This window comes from Daphnia carinata, chromosome 10 (assembly GCF_022539665.2).
Source record: "Daphnia carinata strain CSIRO-1 chromosome 10, CSIRO_AGI_Dcar_HiC_V3, whole genome shotgun sequence".
NCBI lineage: Eukaryota > Metazoa > Arthropoda > Branchiopoda > Diplostraca > Daphniidae > Daphnia > Daphnia carinata.
The window spans coordinates 8000043-8025293 of NC_081340.1; the positions used below are offsets into that span (position 1 = coordinate 8000043).

Consider the following 25251-nt stretch of genomic DNA (forward strand, 5'->3'; position numbering starts at 1 on the left):
TTTTTTCTTTTCCTGAAAGAAACGTAAATTCAAAACATAAATATAGAAGAGTTCTATCCAAGAGGGCAGAAAGAGAGGGGGGAAAATACAGTCGAGATAATTATTCCATCGTCGTTATTCGTCACGCTCTCATATTGTTAGAGCTGCCATTTTTTCTTCTTCTCCCACGTATTCCATCATCTACTGTATTGTGTAAAACACTACGGCGGCCACCCTTCCACGTGCATCCGGCTATCTAGCCAGTAAGAGATGGTGAAGGGGGGGGGATGACGACATGGATGAAGTGGCGGAAACAGGTGTGTTTTTTTTTGTTAGACCTTCATCTCCGGTGACTCGTCGTACCTGACACAGGGCTTTGTTTTGCACAAAGAGGGAAAACAAAGTAAAAAAAGGAGAGAGAGAAAGAAAGAAAAATGAGTTATGTCTGGTTTTTTATTTCTTTCTTTCTCGAACTTTCAAGGTGTTTGATGTTGTTGAAACATTTTAACTAATGGAAGATGATACCTCTTTTTTCGTCACTTTTTTTCCAGCTGAAAAACCTGTATTGAGGGAATCATCAATTCACACATTGATTGATAGATACAGTCGTACACTTGTACTGTCCGCTTTATGCAGATTAAAGTGTGCTATTCAGGCATTGTGATAAACTCCCTTCAACTTGTTCCCCTTGACCATTTCAATGGAATGATTTCAGAGAGCCAGGGAACAATAAACCCTACAAAAATTACATACATATTTAGAAGCAGACAACATACATATCAGTATTACCTTGTTTTTCTGAAAATATCTGAACCTGTTAAATCCAGTTTGCTAAAAACCTATGATTCAAAAACACGATACTGGTATGTAGTAAGGAATTCGCATGAGGGAGGGTTTCTTAATAATTTGAAAGTCACCTGCATGACGTACTTGTTTCTTAAGAAAAATATGAATTCTCTGGGCGTTTTTCTTTCCTATTTTTGTTCAATCGAAATATACTTCGATTATGGAAACAGAAATTTTTTGTATTCAAGATCGCATGGTGGCCGACCATATTGTCAAACAAAAGAAAAACGCGTTGCGCCAGGACATTAGTAGCCCATTACGACATTCCTTTCTTGTTTTTTCACGGTGGAACGATTTGATCGTGTCACGAGTATATTATAAACCGGAAATTTCCTTTTCACGAAACAAAACATTTTTTTTTTCTTCGTTATCTGTTTTTCACGAAAAATAAAGTCGTCTGTGGGAAGAAGAATAAACTTTTATGTGTTTGAGGGATAAAAGCAGGAGGGGTTTTGAAGTACGGAGGAATCGAATGCAAAAATGTTTTTGTCATTGAAGGGCAAAATAAACAACAATGACAACATACTGATGAGACGACAATTTCTTTCAAGGGGAAAAAATACTGGCAGGGGTAATAAAAAGCGGTGCCTTCCTTCCGTTTCTCAGACAACCAAGTCGTGTCACCAACAGAAATAAAGGTGACAACAGCCGAAAAAAAAAAGAAAATAAAGAGTAATCTGCTTCCTGACATCAACCGGTTTATTCTGTTATCTTCACTGTTTTGGGAATGACTGTCGTTCTTCATTTGACATTTCATTCGAGAAATTCGTTATCCAATCAAAACTGGATCTACCCAGCTTTTGCCACGTTTTTTGCTTGCTTCATTTCGATTGTTTTGCTACTCATTGCTGTTTTTCATTTGTTTTTCGTGATTGTCGTGGACCCTTCTCTTTCTCGGTCACGGACCAATTTCTATGCCGAACGACCAGGTCGCCTGTGCTGCCAACCCAAAAAACGAGCCAACTAGACCTTGGCCAAACAAACCCCAAAAAGAGTTCAATTGAGCGTAAAGAACTAAGCAAAAAAAACGAACAAACAAAATGGTTTATGCTGTGAAGGTTTACGAGCACAAAGCATTTATCGCGGCCTAATAGTAGAGTAGCTGCATCAAACGTACCTGCTGTTTTTTGGGACTGTGTAACGGTGCTAGTTTAATTGGCCTTTCAGAGACACAGTCATCGTTGCGGCTGTGAACTCGCCCTACAAGCCAAGTGTGTGTAGAACGTTCGTATTGTTGTTGTTTGCGTCTCTCACGCGTTCAAAATGAGCGGTTTTCATATTTTTTGCCGAACATTTTGGTGAAATTTTTGATCTCGTCGTTTTCTCTTTGCCTCCCCCTTTAACGACACGAGATGCAGATCAAAAGATCGAGAAGATTTTTCGTGACGAAGATGTTGAGAGGGAAAGTTGGTATCAGAAGGCGCCCTAGGGGTAGATGGTAGTCATTGTTCTTTTGGATATCTGAACGAATCCCGGCGCCCAGCTGCTTCACTTTCGAATCGTCTGGAAAGGAATTGCCTTGTCGCTGCAAGTTACCATCGTGGGGTTGGAATACTTTTTCGAAAGGGCTGACCAGATAACCTACATACATAAAAAATGAATGGATCATTTATAGACAAAAGATTGGGAAGGGGTTGTATCGCTTTTTCCGGTTCTTGTGCTGTTTTCTTCCAGGTGAAAATTGTCGTTGATGATGGCAGACGGAGATGATGGTTTTTTAATCACCACCAGAAAAGAAAAATGGTGAAATGCAAAACTGGTAAAATCCGAATTTGTCTCTATACGTACCTGTCGAAAGAGAAAAAGTCTGGGAACGTGATTAGTTGTTCTCTTACTTAACATTCCTCTCGTTTCTCTTTTTTTTTTAAATTTCGAGTTGGTTGACCGACCGACAAGAAAATGGAAAACAAAAAGTGTCAGATAACCCGGTACTGTTGTGTTAAAACGAGATATGGTTTTTGAATTCGATACTGGTCAGCTGATCCTTTCGCCTTGCCTGCAAACGATTTCATTCCCCCCCCTCTCAACGTGTACGTGTTCTGGCCGCACTCACCGGGTCGAAAATATTTTTTTCGCTTAAAAGTTGGTTTCTATATCCGACATTTGAAGCCTAGAGTTGTAATGGGGCTACACTTAAATAAGAGCACCGTCAAGTGTACACTTGTGTTTTGAGTGGCCAAGGGGAGAACAAGGTTAATAGCATTTCTACCACTCGTTTCGACTATTGGACGGCCATCGTTCCCGTTAGGTGTGCAATGATGGACGACAACGGCATGTCTTGCACAAAGAAGGAAAAGGGGGAAGAACAACTTCCGTTGTCGGCCGCAGTTGATTACCTTTTCACCTAGTCAAGTTCGTCCGAATAGACTTCCCATCGTTAGCACTAGGTAATATGACCGGCCGTAAGTCACCCTCTCCCCGAAACTTCGGGTCACGTCCAAAATTAATTTTTTTTAATAAAATAATTTGGTCACAGACAGGTACACTCGAGTACAAGGTAAACGACTTTCATTTGTCGGACGGCAGTAGGAATTGCTCGAGTTGGTTGACTGCGTGCAATGTGGCCGATATTGTGTCAACTATGGATGCGCATTCCTTTTGGACATTTTCGCTTTCGACCAAAAAATGTAGCAAAAATTTCTCTGCCGTAAAAGGTTTTCAAACAAGGAGGGGTGGGAAAATGGTTCGTGTCAAGAAAACAAAACAAAACAAAAAAAAACAGTTTTCGACATGTGAAATCAGATCCAGCGGCCATTTATTTAACCGAATGGATTTCAAGAGCGTATCCGATTACTTAACCAAAGACGACGAAACAAAACCCCAAATGTTCATTTTCTTTTTTTTTTAAGTACGTTTTCTTTTTCTCACTGCGGCATCCCTAAGATCGATCTTGCTATTTTTTCTTTCTCCGCTGTGTACATGTACCATGTCTGTGTGCCGTACCCTAATATATAGGGGCTGGGTGAAAGAACTTGGAATGAACAGTACGGTCGGGGACGGCCGAGAGTGAACCGCTCTGGTTGCTGTGGCAACTCTGTGTTTGTTTGGTCGACATTTCTTTTCTTTTTGTGCTCTGCGTTGGATGCGAGAGAGTTAGACCAACAACACCTGTCTCAAGGTGTATAGACTTTCTATTGTGCTCTGGGCGTCTGCTTCGAAAATAGAAGCTGAACAGATGACTGGCCAATGGTTTTGAATTCGAATCTCTTGTGTTGTGTTGAGGTCGTGTCCTATTTGCTCATTTAAACATCCAACCCAAAAATGAATCCTTTTTATGTTTTTGGCTTTAGATGGTTGGCCACACGATGTACACGGGTCCAGCATCGTGGCGATTAGCCTTCGTGACGACGGTGATGACGATTGTGGTCGTCACCGGCCAGCAAGCCTATTTCAATGGGACGCAAGAAACGGTCGTGACCAGCGTCACCTTTCCACCGACGTCTGCCCAGACGTATCACCTGGGATTCAGTTTCCGCACTTGCGGCTCGCCAACCACCGGCACCATTTTATCGCAGGTAAAAATTTGATTTATCTCTATTGAAGTACAAGAAAAAAATAGGAAATGTAGTGCATTGAACTTTTTGTTTGCGTGTCGTTCTTTCCCCGAGATGTTGTGGTCCAATGGCGCCATGCAACACGGCCATTATTGTTGCAGATTGTCTTGTGGTCGGCTTTGACTTGAGTTGTTGTCGTCTAACTGTACCAACCCAAATAACTGTCTTCATTTTATTTACGAAAAAATTTTTCTATACCAGGTGATGGCTGCCGATCGGCTGAGTGTGTCCCTGCTGCCAGCCAATGAGGGCGGGCGGTTGAGTTTGAGCCTGTCGGCCGATTCCAACGACTTCACGACCGAAGCCGGTTTTGATTTGGCCGACAATCGATGGCACGATGTCGATTTCCGATTTCACGAAGACTTTCTACAAATCAGATTAGATGGCGAATGGACGCAAGTGGTCAATGCCAGTTTCGTTGTTCGTTCGCCACTTTTCCAACGATCCAGCGGCGACAATGCGGCCAAATTGATGACTATCGGCACCGGATTTTCCGGCTGTCTTTTAGAGGGACCCTCCTTCCCGCTGACATCCATCGACCAGCATTTACAAGTCGCTAATTGCCCCATCCCATTAGGCCACGATGGTTTGTTTGTCTTTTTCATCTTCCACACGAAAGGAAACTCTAATTTTTTTTTTTCCTAAAAATTCAGTTTGCAACAATGTGACGAGCGATCCATGCTGGAACCGTCCTTGCCGGAATTTTGGAAAATGCTCGTCATCGTCGAACAATGAGGACGGCTTCGAATGTCGCTGTTCGCTGCGCTACATCGGCGATCGTTGCCAACACGATTTGGGCTCACTTTGCGAACGGCCAGAGTTCTCTTGCCTCAACGGCGGATCGTGCCACGAACATCCGACGGGCAACGGAACGTCCTGTATCTGTCCGCCTAATTTTTCCGGCTCTCTCTGCGAGAACGCCATCGATTTCCCGACGTGCAGCGGCGGCCAGTCGTGTCTCAACGGGGGCACGTGTTACCAGCAATCGAACGGAGATTCTTTGTGCGTCTGCCGGCCGGGATTCAGCGGGTCCAGGTGTGCCGATAACACGGACGATTGTCTGCATCCGTCCCTGTGTCAAAACGGAGGCACTTGCGTCGATGGAATTAATAATTTCACCTGCACCTGTAATGGGTGAGTTGAGTTGGGTTTCGTTCGTCTTTACGTCATCGCTAATACCTTTGGCATTCTGCATATCGGCTGGACAGGTACCAAGGAGAGAGATGCGAAACGAAAATCAATCAATGTCTATTGGGGCCGTGCCAAAATGGAGCGACCTGTTTCGATCGGTTCGGCAGTTACGTTTGCCAATGTGTCGCCGGATTCAGTGGCATCAACTGCCAACTGGAAATGTCCTCCAGGGTAAAGTCATCATTATTTAGGACGCTGTTGTTTTAACGTTAATAAATTATTCTACACAGATGTTGGTGGACGATCCTTTGGTTGCGGCCGTTATGGCCAATTGCGAGCCTGAATCTTGCCTAAACGGCGGGATCTGCACCAGTAGCAGTTCGAACGGCATCGAATGTTTGTGTCTGCCCGGCTTTAGCGGCGCACGTTGCCAAACGGAAGTGGACGATTGCCTGAACGTCACGTGTCCGGCCAATTCACGTTGTACGGACACGGGTGTTGATTCACATCAGTGCGTTTGCCTCGCTGGATTCGCCGGAACAGCAGCCACTGGATGCGTCAACATTGACGAATGCGAACCCAATCCGTGCCGGAATAACGGCACCTGCACGGACCTGGTCAACGGCTTCGAATGCACCTGTACGGGCACGGGATTCAGCGGGAACGATTGCTCACAAGAAGTGAACGAATGCGAACCGTCGCCCTGTCTCAACGGCGCGACGTGCGTCGATGGCGTCGGCAATTATTCCTGTCTCTGTCCGGCTGGATACGAAGGACGCGATTGCGAGACAGACGTCGATGAATGCCAATTAGCTTCGACCCAGTGCGGAATCCATTCGACGACGTGCACTGACCTGATCGGTGATTATCGGTGCGTTTGCGAAGCCGGCTGGACGGGACGTCATTGCGATTTCGATATCGACGAGTGCGCTGATAGCCCCTGCTTGAATAACGGCACGTGTCTCAACCAGCCGAACGCCTTCCAGTGCCAATGCCTCAACGGCTTCCTGGGTACATCATTTTTCTTTTTTTAAAGCTAATCCAATTCAAATGAATAAAAAAAAAGGAGCTTCCGTTCTTATCGATTTTTTTTGTACATAGGCGAACGATGCGAGGTCAATCGGGACGACTGTCTGCCCGATTTATGCCGCAATAACGGCACGTGCATCGATCAAGTGGCCAATTACACTTGCGCTTGTCCACCCGAATTCATGGGCCGTCATTGTGAAGAAGAATTTGACGCTTGTGCCAGCTCACCTTGCCAAAACGGCGCCAGTTGTATCACCACCCGACCGCAATCCAACTTTTACTGCGAATGCCTACCAGGTGAGAAAAGGCTGTTTTTAATTTAATTTGCGCAATTTTTTAATCAAATTGTATTGAAAGGTTTCGAGGGAATGTATTGCGAGAACAACATTGACGAGTGTTTCTCCGTCCAATGCGTCGATGGCAAACAATGTTTCGATTTGATTAACGGCTACGAATGTCGTTGCCCAACTGGATTCACCGGTCAGCTCTGCTTGGAGAACATCAACGACTGCGTGAGCAACCCGTGCCAAAACGGTGGCTCCTGCATCGACGGTATTGGCAACTACACTTGCTCCTGCCCTCCTGGCTTCACGGGCCGCAATTGCTCCGAAGATATCGACGAATGCACCGTCCTCAAACCTTGCGTCTACGGCATTTGCCAAAACACCATCGGTATTATTTAAAGCAATTTATTTTGCTATATCCTGAACTGAATAATCATGTGTTTAATTGATAATGAAAAAGGATCCTACCAGTGCTACTGCCGGCCCGGATTCTCCGGAGACAATTGCAACCTGGAGTTTGACGAGTGCCTGTCGCATCCGTGCCGCAACAACGGAACGTGCAACAACCTCATCAACGGCTACGAATGCGTCTGCGCTCCAGGGTTCACGGGCAAAGATTGCGACATCAACATCAACGAATGCGAGTCGAATCCGTGCCAGAACAACGGCACCTGCATCGACGGAATCGCCGCTTATTCTTGCATCTGTTTGGCCGGTTTCACTGGACCTCGTTGCGAGATCAACATCAACGAATGCGAATCCTCGCCTTGCCTCAACGACGGCCTTTGTGCCTGGACGGAGTCAATTCGTACCAGTGCGACTGTAACGACACTGGATTTCACGGCGTCCATTGTGAAATCAACGTCGACGATTGCCAGAGCGCCCCTTGCGTCCACGGCTCCAACTGCGTCGATCTCGTCAAGGATTACCTGTGCCAATGTCATCCAGGCTACGAAGGCAAAAACTGCGAACAGGACATTAATGAATGCGAGCCCGTCTCGCAACCCTGTCGCAACGGAGCCGAATGTCTGGAGAAATCCAACCGGACGCTCTACGAGCCTGGACAGGTGTTCGGAACGGAGCCGTTCAGCTACAACATATCGGGCGGTTACCTGTGCCGCTGTCTGCCCGGTTTCGAAGGTGTCGATTGCCAAATCAACATTGACGAATGCGCTTTAGCCACTGCCGCATCGCCCAGGGGCCAGCCTCCTTGCAAATTCGGTACCTGCCTGGACGGCATCAACAATTACACTTGCCAATGTCTGGCCGGCTACGAAGGTGACGATTGCGAGCTGGAAATTGACGAATGCGGCCGTTACGAGCCTTGCCAGAACGGCGCTACCTGTTTGGACCGTGTCGCCGACTACCAGTGCCTCTGCCCGGCCAATTATGGCGGCAAAAATTGCTCAGTGGAACTGTTGGGTTGTATCGACGTCTCTTGCCTTCATGGCGGCACTTGCGCTCCTTACCTGGAAGACGAATCGGTCCACAAATTCACCTGCCAGTGCCCGTTCGGGTTCCACGGCCAGCTGTGCCAACACGCCACGACCATGTCGTTCAACGGCTCGTCTTTCATGCCCGTCCAAACGAATCGCGAAGAAGGCTACGATCTGAGTTTCCGCTTCCGTACGACTTTGCCCAACGGCCTTTTGGCCGTCGGCCAAGGGCAAACGTATTACCGGCTGGAATTGCTGGGCGGTCAGCTCAATCTCCATTCGAGTTTATTGAATAAATGGGAGGGCGTCTTCCTCGGCTCCAATCTCAACGACGCCGAATGGCAATCGGTTCGCGTCCGTTTCAATTTCACCCACCTCCATTTGGCCGTTAATCAGTTGGTACGAGAAAAGGCTCTACGTAAATATCCACAATGAAATGTTTTAAATTGTCTTGTTTTGTTTTTTTCAATTGAGCAGGAAGCGATGTATCCCATTAATCCGGTCGAGTCCATCAATTCGACGGAAACGAGTTTCGGAATGACGGTGCTGGGCGGAGCCACTTCTTTCCTGCGGATCCTGGCCCAAGGATTGCCGTTTTTCATTGGTTGTATGGAGAATGTCGTCGTCAATGGCCAGTGGGTCATTCCCAGCCCTAGTCCGTTAAATTTAGACGCAACACCAGGAAACAACAACAGCAACATGCTGCATTTGCCCGGCGTCGGCGTCGAAATGGGCTGTCCGCGCACGGATCACTGCCGACCGAATCCTTGCCAGAACCAGGGCACTTGTAACGATTTGTGGACGTTTTTCAACTGTTCGTGCCAGAGGCCTTTCCTGGGCGACACGTGCCAGTTCAGTTACACGGCGGCGACGTTCGGTCACGAGAACGCCACTTCCAGTTTGGTTTCCGTGTCCATCACGCCGCAAGAGCGACTGGCCCTCTCCAATTCCATGGACATTTCCCTCTTTGTCCGCACTCGAGAATCGGGTGGTTTGATCTTTTACCTGGGCACGCCACCAGGTGATTCGGGCGGGCCGAGTTATGTGGCCGCCGAATTGCAAAACGGTCGGCTCTTGGTCGTCGTCGATTTGGGCGACGGAGAGCTCCTCTTCCCGGCCGCCAATTCACCGCCACTCAACGACGGCAACAGTCACCTCATTCAGGTACAGCCACCCTACCTGTTCTTAATGATTTTAAATTAACTTAAAATTTTGCGCAAAAGGTTATTCGTGACAGACTTCAGTTACGCCTCAAGATCAATGGCACCGTCTATCTGAACGATTCATTGACGTCATTCCGACCGCTGCAAGCGCAGGTTCTCTTTTTAGGAGGATTACCGCCTTCTGCCCGTCTCCGACGTCAGACGACGCCATCGATCGCTTCTCAATTGGCTTCGGGTCAACAACAGCCGATCGGCATCGCCGTCCAAACCAACAACAACATTTTGGAGGGACGCAACTTCAAAGGCGTCTTGCAAGACATCCAGGTATTGTCCCCGTTTCAACAATTGTACTCGATGAATTTTGATGTTAACCAAATAACGCACACTGAAAATAAGCCGGAGGATGGATACAGGAAAGTTTGCTTCAAGGTAAATGGTAGTGGTACCACACGTAGCACAGGCTTCTTGTTTAGCGCGTTCCAGTATGCTCTCTCCCCTTGTAGATTCCGCGCTTCAATGGTGGCCTTTGAATTCAATTATTTTGTTAGAGCAGTTAGACATTTTTATTTTAGTTGAATGGAAATGTTTGAGGTCCAGCCCGTTTTTAATCGGTTGGTTTTTTACCACCTCCATTTTGTTTGTTTTTTAGATAAAAAGCGGAAATATCACGCGAATCGTCGAAATCTTCCCGCTGGAGGTGCCGAGCAGAAACGAACTACCCGACTCCCTGGGCACGGTCCAGCGCAGTGAAGACGTCCTACAGGGCGTCGTCTCCGACAACAATTGCCGTGACGACCCGTGTTTCAACAGCGGCAACTGCACCATCACCTGGAACGACTTCCAGTAAGTAGATTTTCTTTCAAATTAAAACCTATTCAAAATTTAAAACAAAAAATTCATTTGAAATAGGTGCATCTGCCCACCTGGATTCAAGGGGAAAACTTGCTCCGAACTGGAATTCTGCGCCATTCATCAATGTCCGACTGGCGGCCAGTGCCACAATTTGAACGACGGCTACGAATGTCTGACGAGCGCCACTTTTAACGGCGTCAACAGCACCGTCGAGTACACTAGCGTCGGAATCGACGGATCGAACGTCGAGAACCAACTGGAACAGACGGTCCAGTTCTCTTTCCGTTCCAGGCAAGGCGGTACTGTTTTGACGATCCAAAACGAAGCCAGTCTCCACGTCCGGTTCCTCCGACTGGACATTGAGAGTCGCGGCATCGTCATCCGCTGGATCGCTAAAAGCGGACTGGTCGTCAACGAAAGTCTCCACGAATTGCCGGAGGCTCTCGACGGCTCTTGGCATTCCGTCTCGCTCAATTTGCCCGGCAACTTCTCCTTGGCCGAACTGGTGGCACCGGAAGGCCAAATCACCTTGGGCGGAAGTGAAACGGAAACCACAACGGTCCATTCGCTGGTCGAACGACAAGTGCCAGACGAGACGACCATCTTGCCCGACCAGAACGATAACGAAACCGGGCCGGCCGTCATGTTGATCCTTCCCGATTCAGTGCCTTATCGCGGATGTCTCAACGAATTCCGCGTCGGTGGATTGCTTTTGCCTTTCTTTCCTACTTCGGACCTGTTGAGCGATCCATCGGCTCGCAAATTCCGTCCCGTCAGCGCCGATCAGCTGACCAAGCTGGAACTGGAATGCCGATTGTGTTACGACCACGAATGCCAAAACGGAGCCAAATGCCTGGACCCACTGGCCAATTACACTTGCGACTGTCTGTCCGGCTACGAAGGTGATCTCTGCCAAATCAACATTGACGAATGCGTCGATCATCTTTGCGTCAATGGCGACTGTCTCGACGGTGTTGCCAATTACACCTGCACGTGTCGGGCCGGATGGACCGGATGGCTGTAAGTTTCCTCTATTTTTTTGTGCATTCTACAGCGAAATGATTTGAATTTTAAATTACAGGTGTGACGAAGACATTAACGAATGCGAACCGGACCCGTGCCAGAACAATGCCACCTGTGAGAACTTGATTGGCCGTTACTTTTGTAACTGTACGGAAGATTACGTCGGCGTCGATTGCGAGAAGCCGCGCGTCGTCACTTGCGCTAACGAGCCTTGCCGCAACAGCGCCAATTGCACGGACCTTTTCGATCCCGTGACTCTTTTGGCCAACAACTACACCTGCCATTGCCCGTTTGGCTACGACGGAATCAATTGCGACAACCAAATCGATTTCTGTTTGGTCCTCGATCCTTGTCGCAACGGCGCATTCTGCACTGGCGTTTCTTTCGAGCCCGTAAGTCTCTTTTTATCAACACAAACAATTGCTTCAAGTTCTCAACATCGAATTGTGTGCAGGGATACATTTGCGAGTGCGACGAAGGATTCTCTGGCGACCATTGCGAGATCGACATCAACGAATGCGCTCAACGTCCTTGTCTCAATGGCGGCCGTTGTATCGACGGCGTCAACAATTTCACCTGCGATTGCACGTCGACCGGCTACGAAGGATACCTGTGCGAAGTCGACGTTGACGAATGCCGCCGTGACGATCCTTGCGTCCGAGGACGATGCATCAACTCGGCCGGCAGTTACAGCTGTTTGTGCGAGAGCGAGGAAGATTGCGGCCGTCATTGCGATCGTAAAGATCCCTGCCGCATTGTCCCCTTGAACGCAAATGTAAGTAACTCATTTCTCATTGATTTTTTTTTTTTATTTTTTAAAATTGAATTATTTTTTTACAAAAAAATTAGGAATCTGTGTGTTACAACGGAGCGAAGTGTACGTCCTATTGTGACGACGTGGACAAGATGACAGGGTTGCCCGTCTACCGTTGCTCCTGCGCCGACGGATACGAAGGAGCCGATTGTTCTCTGCAGAGCACTACCCGACTGGAACCTCATTTGAAATTGGTGGCCATCATCGTACCGATCGTAGCGGCTTTGTTGCTGATCGCCTTGGTGGGTGTCGTCATTTTCGTGATGATGGCGCGGAACAAGCGGGCCACTCGCGGCACTTACAGTCCGTCCAGACAGGAAATGTTTAGTCCGCGCGTAGAAATGGGCCAAGTCATGAAACCTCCACCGGAAGAACGACTCATTTAAATAACAACCAAATGGGTCGAGGCATTTTTGGAATTTTCTCGTTATTTTATCTAATCGTCGCTTATTGACCTTATTTTTTACTACAACGTATAGGAAATGTGTCAGTGTGCCTTTTGTGAAATAGCAGAAGAGTTTGGTGGAGGATCTTGTGATGGTACGCAGATACTAAAGAAAAACAAATTTTTAACAGCATAACAAAAGAGTAACTAAAAATTCACCTTTCCCTTCAAACCCGACTATAATATCGAGACCTTGGTGCCTTTTTTTTTTTAAATTGTTTCCGTCGATTGTAATCATAATTAAGGTTGTACATTTTTATCTTTGAAAAGATGACGAGTTTCGATCTCCTTTTTTTTCAAAAAAATAATCCAATGGGTGATCGCTCTCTCTCTCTGTTTGCATTTTGTTTTTCTTTTAAAGAAAAAAAAAAGACCCTATTCCCTCCACAACAGTATATAAGATGAATAATCTAATCATTGGCAAAAGGCAACTTGTTCACGCCACCCCCAACAACAATGACGTTGCCTCTTGCTCCCTTTCTAACCGCGATTCCTTTTTGATTAGATTCTACAAAAAAAATGTACAGAGCTGCAGATGCCCCCTCCCTTTTTTAATGGTCCGATCAACGTGTTATATATAGATATCCACTTCTCTTTTTAAAAAACAATTTGCATTCCATGTGTATGTGTGTTTTTTGGGCTTCGTGTGAGCGTCTCCACACAGCCGTCCATAAAACTAAACCCTTATTAGCTCGACTCCGTCCGCGTCCCGCCCCGTGTTTACATGTCTCGCCTTTTTTTTTTTGCATTTCCAACGAAATGAAAATGCCTTTCTTTTTTTTTTGTAAGTGTTAGTATAAAACCATTTTTTTTTTTATCAGTTGATTTTTTTTTGTTTTTTTGGGAGGGTGGGTTCTTTATTTTTTAATTGAAAATGGTAGACTCGTCTGCCATGTTTCACTGATTTGTTTCTTGTCCTTTTTTTTTTTAATTGTATGTACCATCCTTGTGTAAAAGTTACCCCTTTCCTCTTCCTTTATTGTTTTACAGCATAACCCGCCCCAGGTTTTTTTCCCATTATGTGCTCCGCTCGTATATACACCTTTCCGTTGTACATTGACTCACTTGCTTTTGATTCTTTTCTTAAAGCAGAACACAACTGACTTTGGGCTGCAGATGGGAATCTCCGTGCCATCGTCAGTATTTTTAGGTAGATGACACAGTTGGGGGCTAATCAGATTTTGTGTCGAGGAAAAAGAGAAATGTTTGTTTAGAGCTGATTGGGGAAGTGAAATTCAACGACAAAACCTCAATTTCGTGAAACCTGTTATATTGCTTGAGAATATGTTGCAAGTTGGAGCAGATTTTGTCAGACAGCTTCTTAACCATACAGCAGTCCGTCTGTGGTTGACTTGTTGGATGACCAGTAGCTCCCACCTGCTGCCAAGGTCTTTGACGTATTCATTGATGATGATGGTAATTTACTTTTTCTTTTTTGCTGGAACAAAAATATTATTTGTTATGCATGTTTTCAGAATTTGTGGCAGCAACACGACAGGCTTACTTTGCAGTTGAGCTTTTATCTTGTTTGGGAAGAGGAGCTTGTCTAAATTGGTTAAAGGCATTTCAACGAAGATAGAGACAGCAAATGCCATGATGAAGGTGGTCACCAAAATTCCAAAGTAAGTTGTGACGTAAATGTATTCACTCATGTAGACAGGCTTGCGCATGTGAGAAAGGTAGGCAAACATGTAATGAAGATGAAGGAGGTAGACGGCATAGCTCAGACGGCTGAGTGGGAGGAAGAATTTCCATGACAGAAACTGGTGAAGAAAACCTGTTAAAGAGAAACAGAGTAATGTTTCCAAAAGATTCACATTTTGACCCTTAAAAATTTTTTGTAAATGCAGTTAAATCAAAACAAGAACCTCCATATCCGTGAGTACAGGCGAAGACGACCCATCCAATTACAAGGGCCCAAGCCGAGTGATGGAGGACTCCATATGAGACCTGAACAATCGGATTAATGACTGGAACTGTATTTCCATTCAAGTAAGGGGTCATTCCGTAGGTCACGGCCATCCCAGTCAACGTGGCCATCACCCAACCCGTAACAACTAGGCACTATAAATGAATGACTTCATTAAGTATCTCATCTTTTATATCTCGTTTTTGATTGAGTCTTACTTTATTAATGTGGATTGTTTTATTTTTTGTCTTGTACAGCAACCATCCCAGCAAAATTCCTATTATGTAGGAAGGAAATCGAGCAAACGTCTCTGCGTAATGTTTGTCTGCGTATATGTCGATTTTTAATCCGTCAGATCTAAACGTCAGCCAAACAAAAATGAATGAAATTTCAACTAACTGCCGCGAAAAAAAAAAAAAAAAACAGAAAGAAGATTGACTCACGTTCTCAACCAAAAAGTCGTGGCAGGTAGATCGTATACGATAAAGCGTGTCGTGGATATTGCTAGACAGACTAACAAGCTCCCAATAGCGCAAAGGATTCCGGCTCTCTTCCAACGCCACAGTGGATAAATTAGTAGCGGACTGATCCATAACATTTGCATGTCGCAGGCAAGATACCAAGTCTCTCCAGCTCCCACGGTTGGATTCGTCCACCAATTCTTTGTCAGATGCACGTAATTATTGATGTACAGCATGTTGGTCCACCAATTCTTTCTGACATCTTTACTCTTTTGCTCGATGAGATGCCAGTCAGGACCACTTCCCAAATACGGATAAAGTGTCGTTACGAATGCCAGAACAAAAGCGTAAACTGGAGTCAGCCTTTAAAATCACATAAAATTAACACTGGATGCATAAGTGGGTTCATTTAATCCAAATAATTTTTTTCTGAAATATGACATGATTACCTCATGTATCTGTGACCGTAAAATCGTTTGATGTTGAAGAATCCATCGTTTTGATCCAACTGACGCAGTTGCGTAAACGCCACCAAAAGGCCACTGAGCAAAAAGAACGTGTCAACTGCGAATAATCCGTTTGTGACGAACTGGAATTGCAAGTGTAAAGTTTTCTGCACGCCAGACGAGAACGTTTCAAATTATTTGGTGGACGTGTAAATACGTTGTTGAATAAGGTATTTTTATTATTTAAGAACCAACTGGACATTACTTCTAACATCATTTGCCGGTTGTAGATGAATCTTGTTAAAGTGAGTCCTCCGCCAACGTGAATTAACACGATCCAACAAATAGCCAAAACGCGTATGCCGTGCAAACAAGATAAGTCATCTTTACTATTCTCCGTCGTCTCGAATAACGTTTTACAATTGCGTTTAGCAGAGAAACACTGAAGCAACTGAATGGCCCATGAGGAATCAACTGTTTTCTGTTCCTTTTTATTGCACAAGACATCGTAACCTGTTGCTGTAAAAACAGTGATGGCTAAAAGACCAAACGCTGACCTGAAAATCAAAATATTGTAAGGCAACTGCAGCTGGAAAAAAAATGATATGCAACACTTACAGAACGATGAGAGTCACATTATCGAATGTCGTTCTACGATTGTGAATTTTCTCCTCAGTGTAACAGTAATCTTCGCTTGAGATGGCCATGATTGAGAAGTTTTTACCTTTGCTGACACGATGTCCGACTTGCTGGGCAACTGCAGAACGCAAGTCACTGGCAGTGCATGTCGATGGCAAGCAAAAGCCGACGCTGGGCTTCTGGTAAAAATAAATATTTTCCACATCTGCGTCCGGAATATCATCGAAGCTTTCTTCTTCTACGACGGGTTCCAGTCCAAAAAAAACAGTGCAATACTGTCCCTTGAACGAAACCGCATCAGACTGGACAGATAGACATCCATCAAATAACCCCGACTCGTGATGCACGTTCTCGCCTCCTTCGATGTGGATCAAGTTTTCAATCACTTTGCCAGACGATTCGTACACTGCATTCAAATAACATTTGTTGTAGTCCTTCAACTTAAAATTGAATGGCATCTTACTTACTCTGTACTGCCCACGATTCACGGTGGTGAAGAGCCGTCAGATATTCCCGAGTATCACGAATGCATTCTTCGCTGACGTCAGAGTTGACTGATGCGGTTGGCACACTTCGATGAACCCACCACTCATCGAGTATATTTTGGCTTACCGAAGGTAATTCAAGACTGTTGATTATTGGCACAGTACGAAAAAGTGAAATGACCAAGAAGACAAGAAGAAACAATCTTGTCGACATGGCTGTGAACCGTAATATGTGCAGAAGCTTTGATGTCTTGTGTTTGGGGTAAGTATGTAGGCTACATCGTTTGGAGTGGTACGAAATGCGAGCACGAGAAACTGGTTTCAAGCCAGTTGAACGAGTCTCAGGAGAAAGTGATTAGTCGGTAAGAAACTCTTCGCCCCCAGCAATCAACAACGAGCAACTGGCTTTCTTGTTCTAACAATTTTTAAAACTATTATCCCATTTCAAAAGGAGGATGGCCAAGTATTGGGTGCGACGTAGAGCCAGCGCGGAGCAGAGATGATGTATGCCTCCGAAATGTCCCAGTTTCTCGACTAGCTTTCCTTTCCTAATCAAGTTTTCCTGCTAGATGCAGACTGGCACAACTAATTTGAAAAGTGCTATCGTAAATTTAAATATCACATATGTCTACGATCTCTCATTCTGTTTTTGGAATTTTTAACTCTTTTATTGGTTACATTCTAAGTCAGGGATCAACGGAGTAATACCGCAAGAACCATCTACCCATTATTTCTCCGGACCGTTTGTACTAGCAGGGATTTTTTTCAAATTTCAGCATTCAGCATATCCTTCCAGCGACTATAATGCTCCAGCTTTTTTCTCCCCCAAAAGCTAGTTTTCATTGATTTTTCTTTGCTGAAAAAAGGGAAGAATTAAATGCCTATATTACGTCACACTATTAATCGCTCGATACTTACTTTATCGAGTTTTTAATTCCTGTTGGAAGACAAGCTCTTCCAAACAAATTTTTAAGGAATGGCATCTCCACTGCGACGGAGACGCCAGCGATCAGGGCGATCAAGAAGCCAACATAGGACAGCACCAATCACGAACTGCGTCATTTTCATTGATTGGCGACCATACTAAGCCATTGATGACAACACTGTTAAGTAAGGTAAAGGTGAGACAAAAACGGAGAAATAAGCAACCCACCATTGTGATGAAAGAAATTCAAATGTTTGAAGCCCTTCCTTGTCCTAATACACATAATGTCGGCCTTAGGGAGTGTTCACATAAGGTACAGCTCTGTTAACTTATTTGGCATATGGAAAGGCTCTAGTCTATTCAAGTCATATATAAAGAAACAATTCAGTAAAAGAACAGACAGGAGATTGTGGAAGGATGTATGTTGAAAATAATAGAAAGAGACAGGGAAATTTACCCAAATAGTCTGTTTACTTTCAACTCATCTTTTTGAACTACTAGCCAGCAGCTTAGTTCACATGGCACTGGTTCTGTTGGATTAAACTCACATTCTTGTCCATGAGACTTTAGGGTAGCTAACTTCAGTTTTGCTTTGCAACCATTGATAGAGTTATAACCAGTGATGGTAACCTGGAATTATAACTGAGAAGCCTATTACTCTGTTTAGTCCTGGTTCAAACTTAACAACTAACTAACCTGTATGACTGTTTCCAGGGGTATTATGCTTTGTCCCACCAACAGGACAAGTTGGTTGTCCTGAAATCCTTTCATGAACCCATGCAGAGCAAAATGTAGTGACTGCAAAGAGGGCAGTGTCGTATAAGACACTTTGGCGATGTTTACAACGATTTACTGAAATGTACTGCGATTACCAGTAACGAATTTTCGAAAATGGAGGAAACGATCATCCCTCGTTTACTTCAACTTAATATCTATTGATTTCAAGCTCCATTAGGAAAGACCAAACGGAGTCACAGAAAATGTTGACCTAATTAATTAATAGTTTTCTGGCATAAGGTTGTAATCCTTCATTTTGTTTCTTTTAGCAGGTAACAGAAAGAACAGAAATACAAATTGTGATGGTGCCATCGCGTGGTAGAAAAATAAAGCTTGTTCTCGCTGCCTGTCGGGCATTGAGAGAAGCTTAGGTCAGAACTGCCACCTTGTCGTTCTGCCATTTCGATCAGGAACCTTGCCGATGTAAAATGTAAGTGTTCACTGAATAGAATTTCATTTTTTTCCTTCGTTTTACTTGAATTGCTCCATTTTTATCTCATTTGGCTAGATCCGTTTATGACTGTTTAAATTATGTTGGATATTGTTACTCAGTTAATATTACCTTACTTTGGAAGTAGAAAAGCGCAAGTTTTTGGGAAGAGGTTTCCCAGTGAAAGGTATAAGTATGGCAGTCAACATTAACTTTCTATGTGAACTGCATATAAGTTATCTATAGAAAAATAACCTTTTTTCTTGTCTAGTCCAATAGTTTTGGTAACTCGATTAGCAAGGATGACTGCGGATAACCTGGATAGGGTTTTGGCAGATCCAATGCTGCTTGCTTGTAATTTCCATGGGGTTACATCCTCCATAGTGGATGATTCATGTAGGTGGGTTTCCTGGACATTGAGTATTTAGCGGTGAAAAGATTCTGATTTTTTAGGGTTGATCTTCCACTGCAGAAATAGTAGTATATTGCCACTGTCTACCAAGTCATTGTTCTGGTATGGAGCTATTGAAAAATGTCAACTTTGGAAATATGGTACAAATTTTATGGTGAAGCAGCTGGTAATGTGCTATATGCTGTGATCTATGTTTTCTGCATGCTAAAAACGACAAGTATAACTTTTTGGTTTTGAATTATAGGATTTAATGGTATGAATTTTTCTCTTCCCATAGTTTTGACAACTTAATAAGCAGTATGATTGGATAGTCAGGCTTGAATTTTTACAGGCCCCATGCTGTTTCCTTCTATTTTCCATGAGGTCACATATCCCTGCTGATAATTCATGTAGGTGGGTTTGTTTCAATTGAACATATTTACAGATGATATTCTCATTTTCTAGAGTTGAATGTCCATAGCACATGCAGAAGTATTTTGTGACCATCTATCTGTCATGGTACTGGTATGGAGCTATCGAACAATCGTGGTGAAGCAGCCTGGTATTGTCGTGCAATCAATGCTTTATGCATGCAACAGGTGATGGTAAGCATTGGTAACTTTCTGGTTTTGAAAAAATAAAGACTTTGTGGTAAATATTTGTCTTTTCTAAATTTATCCTTGATTAGAGGAATGACTGGGTAACCTGACAATGATTTAGACAGACCCAAAGCTTCTTGCTTATTCCTCTTCCTGTGAGGTTACATCCCTTGGTGGATTATTTATGTAGGTGAGTTTGTTGAAAATTGGAAGTGTTCAGTGGTGACAAATTTCATTTTCTAGGGTTGATCTCTTAATGCCCTAGCAGAAGTATTTTGCCATCTGTCCATCTAACCATGGTTCTTGTATGGGATGCTTGGAAAGTGGCTAGTTCAATGACATGTAGGACATACAATACTGTGTGGTGAAGCAGCCTGCAAACATTAGGTACTGTGATCAATTGTTTCTGTATGAGGTGACATTAAACATTACTAACTTTTTGTGGTGGGAATTTAATCAATTGATGTAGTTTTTCAGTGGGTAACCTATAGCGTTTCTTTAAAAACTTTTTGTAGTTTTCGAGCCTTGGTCACCAGCCTTGTATGGTTTGCTGATTCTGGGAAGTCTGCACATCAAACAGTTTCTACTCATGATCTATGTAAGGTGTATTTTAAACCATCTTGGTAAGAAACAGTTACGTATGACCTTTTTACGATATTACTTTTTCGTCGGTTTATAATGTTTCGACAATTTCTTGGTGATATTAATAGGGGATGCCTTTTCTGCGGTTGGAACGCCGGACGATCGATAACGTTATTCCTGAGTGTAAATGTCAGTGTTGCCTTTGGGAAACTTATGGGAAGGAAGTTTTATGTGGTAAATACACAGATGGATAAGGTAGTTCACTGTAGGAGATATACCAGTACTAACTTTTTTTTTTTCTTTATGTAGATACGAGATTCAATAGGAGCGTTGGGGTTTTCAGTTTGTCGGTGTGGTTGAAGGAAGCTGGATTGCCGTCCGAAGTTTTCTTAATAGTTCTCGTATTTAAAACATAACAAATTGCCAATGTGCTGTTTTCTGTACCGTTTTACTATGACCTGTGATAAGTTTGCTGCGACCTTTATGGTTACTGCTTTTGGCAGAGAAAATGGTGATGTGATGGTTGAAAGGTATGTTATAATCGGTTTGCATCAAGTTAACCAAATGCATTATAGCGGTTAAGAGTTCTAAATTTTCTTATCTTGCATGTATTACGTACGCCTTGAATAAGTAATTCGTTGGGTTAATGGTATCATTATCTTTCCTTACAATGAAGTTTGGAAAAGTGTCTGTAAATGCCTGTAATGTAGTAAAATAAATAAATCAATAAAAAAAATTCCATTTATATCATACATCATTAATATTTATTTATTTTTTGAATAAAATTTATACAGCTTTTTTTTATAGGGGTGGAACAAATTTTTCCGCAAAATTTTTTACCGGAAAAATTTTTCTGGGAAAATTTTTTTCCAAAATTTTTTCCGGCAAAAATTTTTCTGGGAAAATTTTGCTTCACGCTCGATTTTTTCATACTAGCAGCGTAAAATCAAAATTGAATATAGATAATACGTCTTCCATGTGGGAGTTGAACCCTAGACCTTTGACTTCCTATGCCGCCTCTCTACCACTGAGCTATTTCTTACATACTATAATACTTTAATTCTTCGTCATAACTTAAAAATCATCTGAAACTTAAATTTTTCTTGAAGGCTTGATGTGTGGATACTTGAGCCTATCGATGGCTCAACGGACGGCCGATAGCCTGGAAACTTGACGATGGATCACTCGGAAGCTTGCCCAAGTTCCCCATCCCAAGTGGCCGCGTGGTGTTCTGCGGAACCCGCTCAGCTGCCCTGGGAATTCAACGTCGTATCCCTTGCATCCCTACCAGGTATCCCCTTCCAAGGGGTCACGTGGTGGTGATGGGACACAAAGCCCTGCTGCCCTGGCGGCTTTAACGCCAAGTTACATGCCACAGTCTGTGACTCGTATCCCCTCGATACCCATCTACACTTGAGCGCATGGTGGTCTGGAAACATAGCTCAGCTATCTTAACGGAGTTTTCCTCATGATTGCTACCAAAAGAATATATAGCGTCTCAATGGTATATTGGGACATCAGTTACTTTGACCATAGCGGGAATCGAACCCTATACTTCCATCGTGCCCTACCGACACACTATCATTAAGCCATTAGTACTGTTTTTATACTGGCTATTTTTCATAGTATCTTAATAACAGTCTTCAAAACTTAGAAAATTTTTTTAAAATTAACAAAATAAATGGTTAAATAGAGAGAAGAGGAGTTGCCTGTAAATAAGTGGTTCAAATTGTATCTCGCATCAACGAACGTGATTTCTTCTGATAAAAAATTTTATTAAAGCCGCTAGAGAAAAATTACACATAAAGTTTGTTGATATGAGCAGTTTGTCTTCCCTTGCTATAGACATACAGAAAAACAGTTTCAGTTCACTAAATCATTTTGTAACGTTTGCGAGAAAATTTTTTTATTAATGGGTTTTAATATCAAACTATTTCTCTGTTCTGCTCCTTGGATTTTCATATTCTTCTTCTGACAGGGCTGACAAGGCTGACAGGGGTAGTAGTACATGACTGTTGGGAACCACATACAGGACGCAAACGGTGTCGAACCCACGTATCCGGCAAAATCATCCTCACGTCTTTTTCTTTCCTAAAGGAAGAAGATTGTTTTTACTACATATTTTTAGCACATTTGTTATGCTAATGGGCGAGTGTATAATTTATGCTTACCTTGTTGATTCTTTGACTTGATTGGGAAGAAAAATTTGTCCAAATTGAGGAAAGGCATTTCCACTACTACAGACAGCACAAACGCTATTGCAAAGGTGATAACCAAAATGCCAACATACGTCGTTGCATAGACACATTCAGTGAAATAAAAAGGCTTGCGCAGGTGAGACGCATATGCTTTTATCATATTGTAATGGATTAGGTAGGCAGCATAGCTCAACCGGCTAAAAGGGAGAAACAATTTCCAAGACAAAAATTGGTTGATGAAACCTAATGATACATAATTGAGACACTGAATACAAAAAACTATTTCTCTTGAATAAATAAAAGACTCACCTCCATATCCATGAGTACAGGTGAATATGATCCATCCAACGGCAATCGCCCAAGCCGAATGATGGAAAGCTCCATACGAAATTCGAATGAAAGGATTTACCACAGGGACTGTAGTCTCGTCCAGGTAGGGAGTCATTCCATAGATAACGGCCAGTGCAAACAGTGTAGCTATAATCCAACCTATACCTGCCAGATACTTTGGAACGAATGCAATAGTTATTTACCGATTGTTATGAAGCATCATTTATCAGTCGTTACTTTGTTCATGTAAACTTTTCTATTTTTGGTGTTGTGGAGTATCCATCCTAGGAGAATTCCTATTAAATATGCGGGAATCCGGCTAAACGTGTCCAAATAATGGTTGTGTACATAGTCATCGATCCTCGCTATTTGTGACCTTGTGACCACGCAAGAAATCAGCTTAGTAAGCAGGATGAGTTCATTATTATTTTAAAACGTGAACTTACGGTCTTCCTAGTGGTGTAAGAGAAGCAGGTAAATCGTGGATGAAAAAAAGGATAGCTGAGTATCCCAGGGAAATGAGCAAGCAAACTACAGTCCAAAGTAAACCGGCCTTTTTCCAACGCCAAAGTGGATAAATAAAGAGCGGACTGATCCACAGCATTTGCATGTCACAGGCCAGCGACCAAGACTCAATCATGCCCATCAGGGGATTGCTCATGCTCAGTTCCGTTGTGGCTACGTAATTGTTTATGTACAGCATATTGGTCCACCATCTCTGACGGACACCCTTGCTCATCTGTTGCAAGAAATGCCAATCAGGGCCGCTTCCAAGTCGCGGCCAAAGTGTCGCTATAAAAGCCATCACAGCTGCGTACACGGGCGTAAGTCTTCGTAAATATAAAACACACTTGAACACCTGTTTCGTTGAACATGAAGTGGAGAAAGTATGTAGGCTATTTGTTACCTGATGTATCGGTGGAAATAAAATCGCTTGATGTTAAAGAATCCATTATTTTGGTCCAACTGACGCATTTGTGTAAATGCAACTAAAAGGCCACTCATCAAGAAAAAGGAATCAACTGCAAATAAACCATTGGCCAGGCCTTGTACTTCCCATCGTAGTGAATTCTGCAAGAATCCAAAAGTATTGATCAAGTAAAGTTGGCGATTAAATTAGTTTTAATTGGCAAAATTACCTTTACAGCAGTTTGTTTGTTATAAGAAATTCGTTCAATGGTGAATTCCGAACCAACATGCATTAGTACAACCCAGCAGATGGTTAGAACTCGAATTCCATGCAGGCAAGCTAAACTATCCTTGGCATCTTCTTGAACCGACAACAATGTTTTGCAATTCCTTTTAGCTGAGAAACAATGAAGCAACTGAATTGCAAATGGCTTCCTTGAATCGTCACAGTCATTGTTTGTCCAAGTATGGTGGACTGTTGCTACAGTGACAACAATGCCTAAAAAGCAAAACACTGACCTGGAAGTCAAATTGAAAAAGAATAACTCTCATCAGTCCAATTTCTTGAAACTGTTACGCTGCTGAATACTAAATTTACAGAACGATGAGCGCCAGATTGTCGATTGTGCCGTTTGCAAGAATTTTCTCCTGGGTGTAACAGTAGTCTTCGCTTGATGTGGCCACGATAGAGAAATTTTTACCGTTGCTGACACGGTATCCGACTTGCTGAGCAACTGCAGAACGTAAGTCTCGTGCACTGCATGTTGATGGAAGACAAAAACCGACGCTGGGTTTTAGAAAATTTGACGACTTTTCGATTGGTTCTTCTTCTTTCCAATTCTCAACACTGTTCGATATGCCACCGGAATCGACTTGTTTCAATCCGAAAAATACGGTGCAATATTGCCCTTGGAAAGGGATTCCATCTGATTGTACAGAAACACATCCATCAAACAATCCCGTTTCATGGTGAACGTCGCTATTTTCTTCAATGTAAATCAAGTTTTCTATCAATCTGCCAGACGATTCGTACACTGCATCAAATAATTTACAATTAAGCATTATTAATACAATTAATTATAGATATTTCATTATCACAATAGTCGATTAAATTGAAATGCAGCATATAGTTTGCCACTTCACTTACTTTTGACTGCCCATGTTTGGCGATCTCGAAGAGCCACTAAGTATTCCCGTGAATGTTGGATGCATGTTTCACTGACATTAGAAGCTGCTAATGCGGTAGGTACACTCGAATAAATCCACCAATCGCCAATTCCTTGATTTCCATTTTCACCAACAGGGGGTAGCGTAAGTCCACTGACTATGAATCCATGGGGGAAAATGGAAAATACAACTAAACAGACAAAAAGCGGCCGACTACTCGACATGACAACGATAAGAATTCAAATGGTTGAAACCATCAAATCTTCGAGTCTTCCAACCTGTATGTAGGTCATTTGTATCGTAGAAACCTGGTTACAACAAACCGGTTCCTGATATAATTACCTGTATTGCTCCCATTTACAACTCGATGTTAGTCAGAAAACTTGTTTTCCCTGTTTGTTATTGCATTCCGGTCCTGGCGTAGCAATAGCAAACTCTTCTTCTCTC

The 25251-nt window shown here is 43.3% G+C and overlaps 3 protein-coding genes and 1 long non-coding RNA gene across 7 annotated transcripts; 2 read left to right on the plus strand and 2 right to left on the minus strand.

Moving 5' to 3' along the window:
* The first annotated feature begins 3996 nt into the window (after positions 1–3996).
* On the plus strand, positions 3997–13616 carry LOC130701396 (protein crumbs-like). The gene is given in 17 exon segments (XM_057523354.2): positions 3997–4047; positions 4116–4340; positions 4581–4965; positions 5033–5513; positions 5588–5741; positions 5801–6521; positions 6612–6836; positions 6897–7211; positions 7284–7606; positions 7609–8658; positions 8737–9423; positions 9483–9746; positions 10072–10265; positions 10332–11294; positions 11356–11689; positions 11752–12072; positions 12147–13616. Coding segments are annotated over 17 exon segments (7029 nt in total). The 5' UTR covers positions 3997–4011; the 3' UTR covers positions 12498–13616.
* A 235-nt stretch (positions 13617–13851) lies between these two features.
* Positions 13852–16733, minus strand: LOC132088426 (nose resistant to fluoxetine protein 6-like). Its single transcript, XM_059497394.1, has 9 exons — positions 16479–16733; positions 15991–16417; positions 15638–15929; positions 15376–15539; positions 14909–15289; positions 14684–14822; positions 14425–14620; positions 14061–14333; positions 13852–13994 (listed from the first exon to the last, which is right to left on the minus strand). The coding sequence occupies exons 1-9, from the start codon at positions 16708–16710 to the stop codon at positions 13978–13980; spliced, it is 2121 nt and encodes a 706-aa protein (XP_059353377.1). The 5' UTR covers positions 16711–16733; the 3' UTR covers positions 13852–13977.
* Positions 16734–18585: 1852 nt separating this feature from the next.
* On the plus strand, positions 18586–20898 carry LOC130701477 (uncharacterized). 4 transcript variants are annotated; one of them, XR_009421900.1, is made up of 11 exons: positions 18586–18628; positions 18707–18815; positions 18900–19028; positions 19101–19257; positions 19318–19433; positions 19501–19624; positions 19708–19804; positions 19862–20005; positions 20134–20241; positions 20329–20434; positions 20510–20898. It is a non-coding gene; the product is annotated as an uncharacterized LOC130701477 (long non-coding RNA). The 4 variants fall into 4 exon arrangements; XR_009421899.1 differs by having other exon boundaries at positions 18900–19024; positions 19082–19257; positions 19708–19808; XR_009004051.1 differs by having other exon boundaries at positions 18900–19024; positions 19082–19257.
* A 1282-nt stretch (positions 20899–22180) lies between these two features.
* Positions 22181–25112, minus strand: LOC130701410 (nose resistant to fluoxetine protein 6-like). The gene is made up of 9 exons (XM_057523377.2): positions 24785–25112; positions 24236–24671; positions 23868–24156; positions 23636–23799; positions 23175–23558; positions 22966–23104; positions 22708–22903; positions 22372–22641; positions 22181–22291 (listed from the first exon to the last, which is right to left on the minus strand). Exons 1-9 carry the CDS (start codon positions 25026–25028, stop codon positions 22275–22277), a joined length of 2139 nt encoding a protein of 712 aa, XP_057379360.1. The 5' UTR covers positions 25029–25112; the 3' UTR covers positions 22181–22274.
* Between the last annotated feature and the right edge of the window lie 139 nt (positions 25113–25251).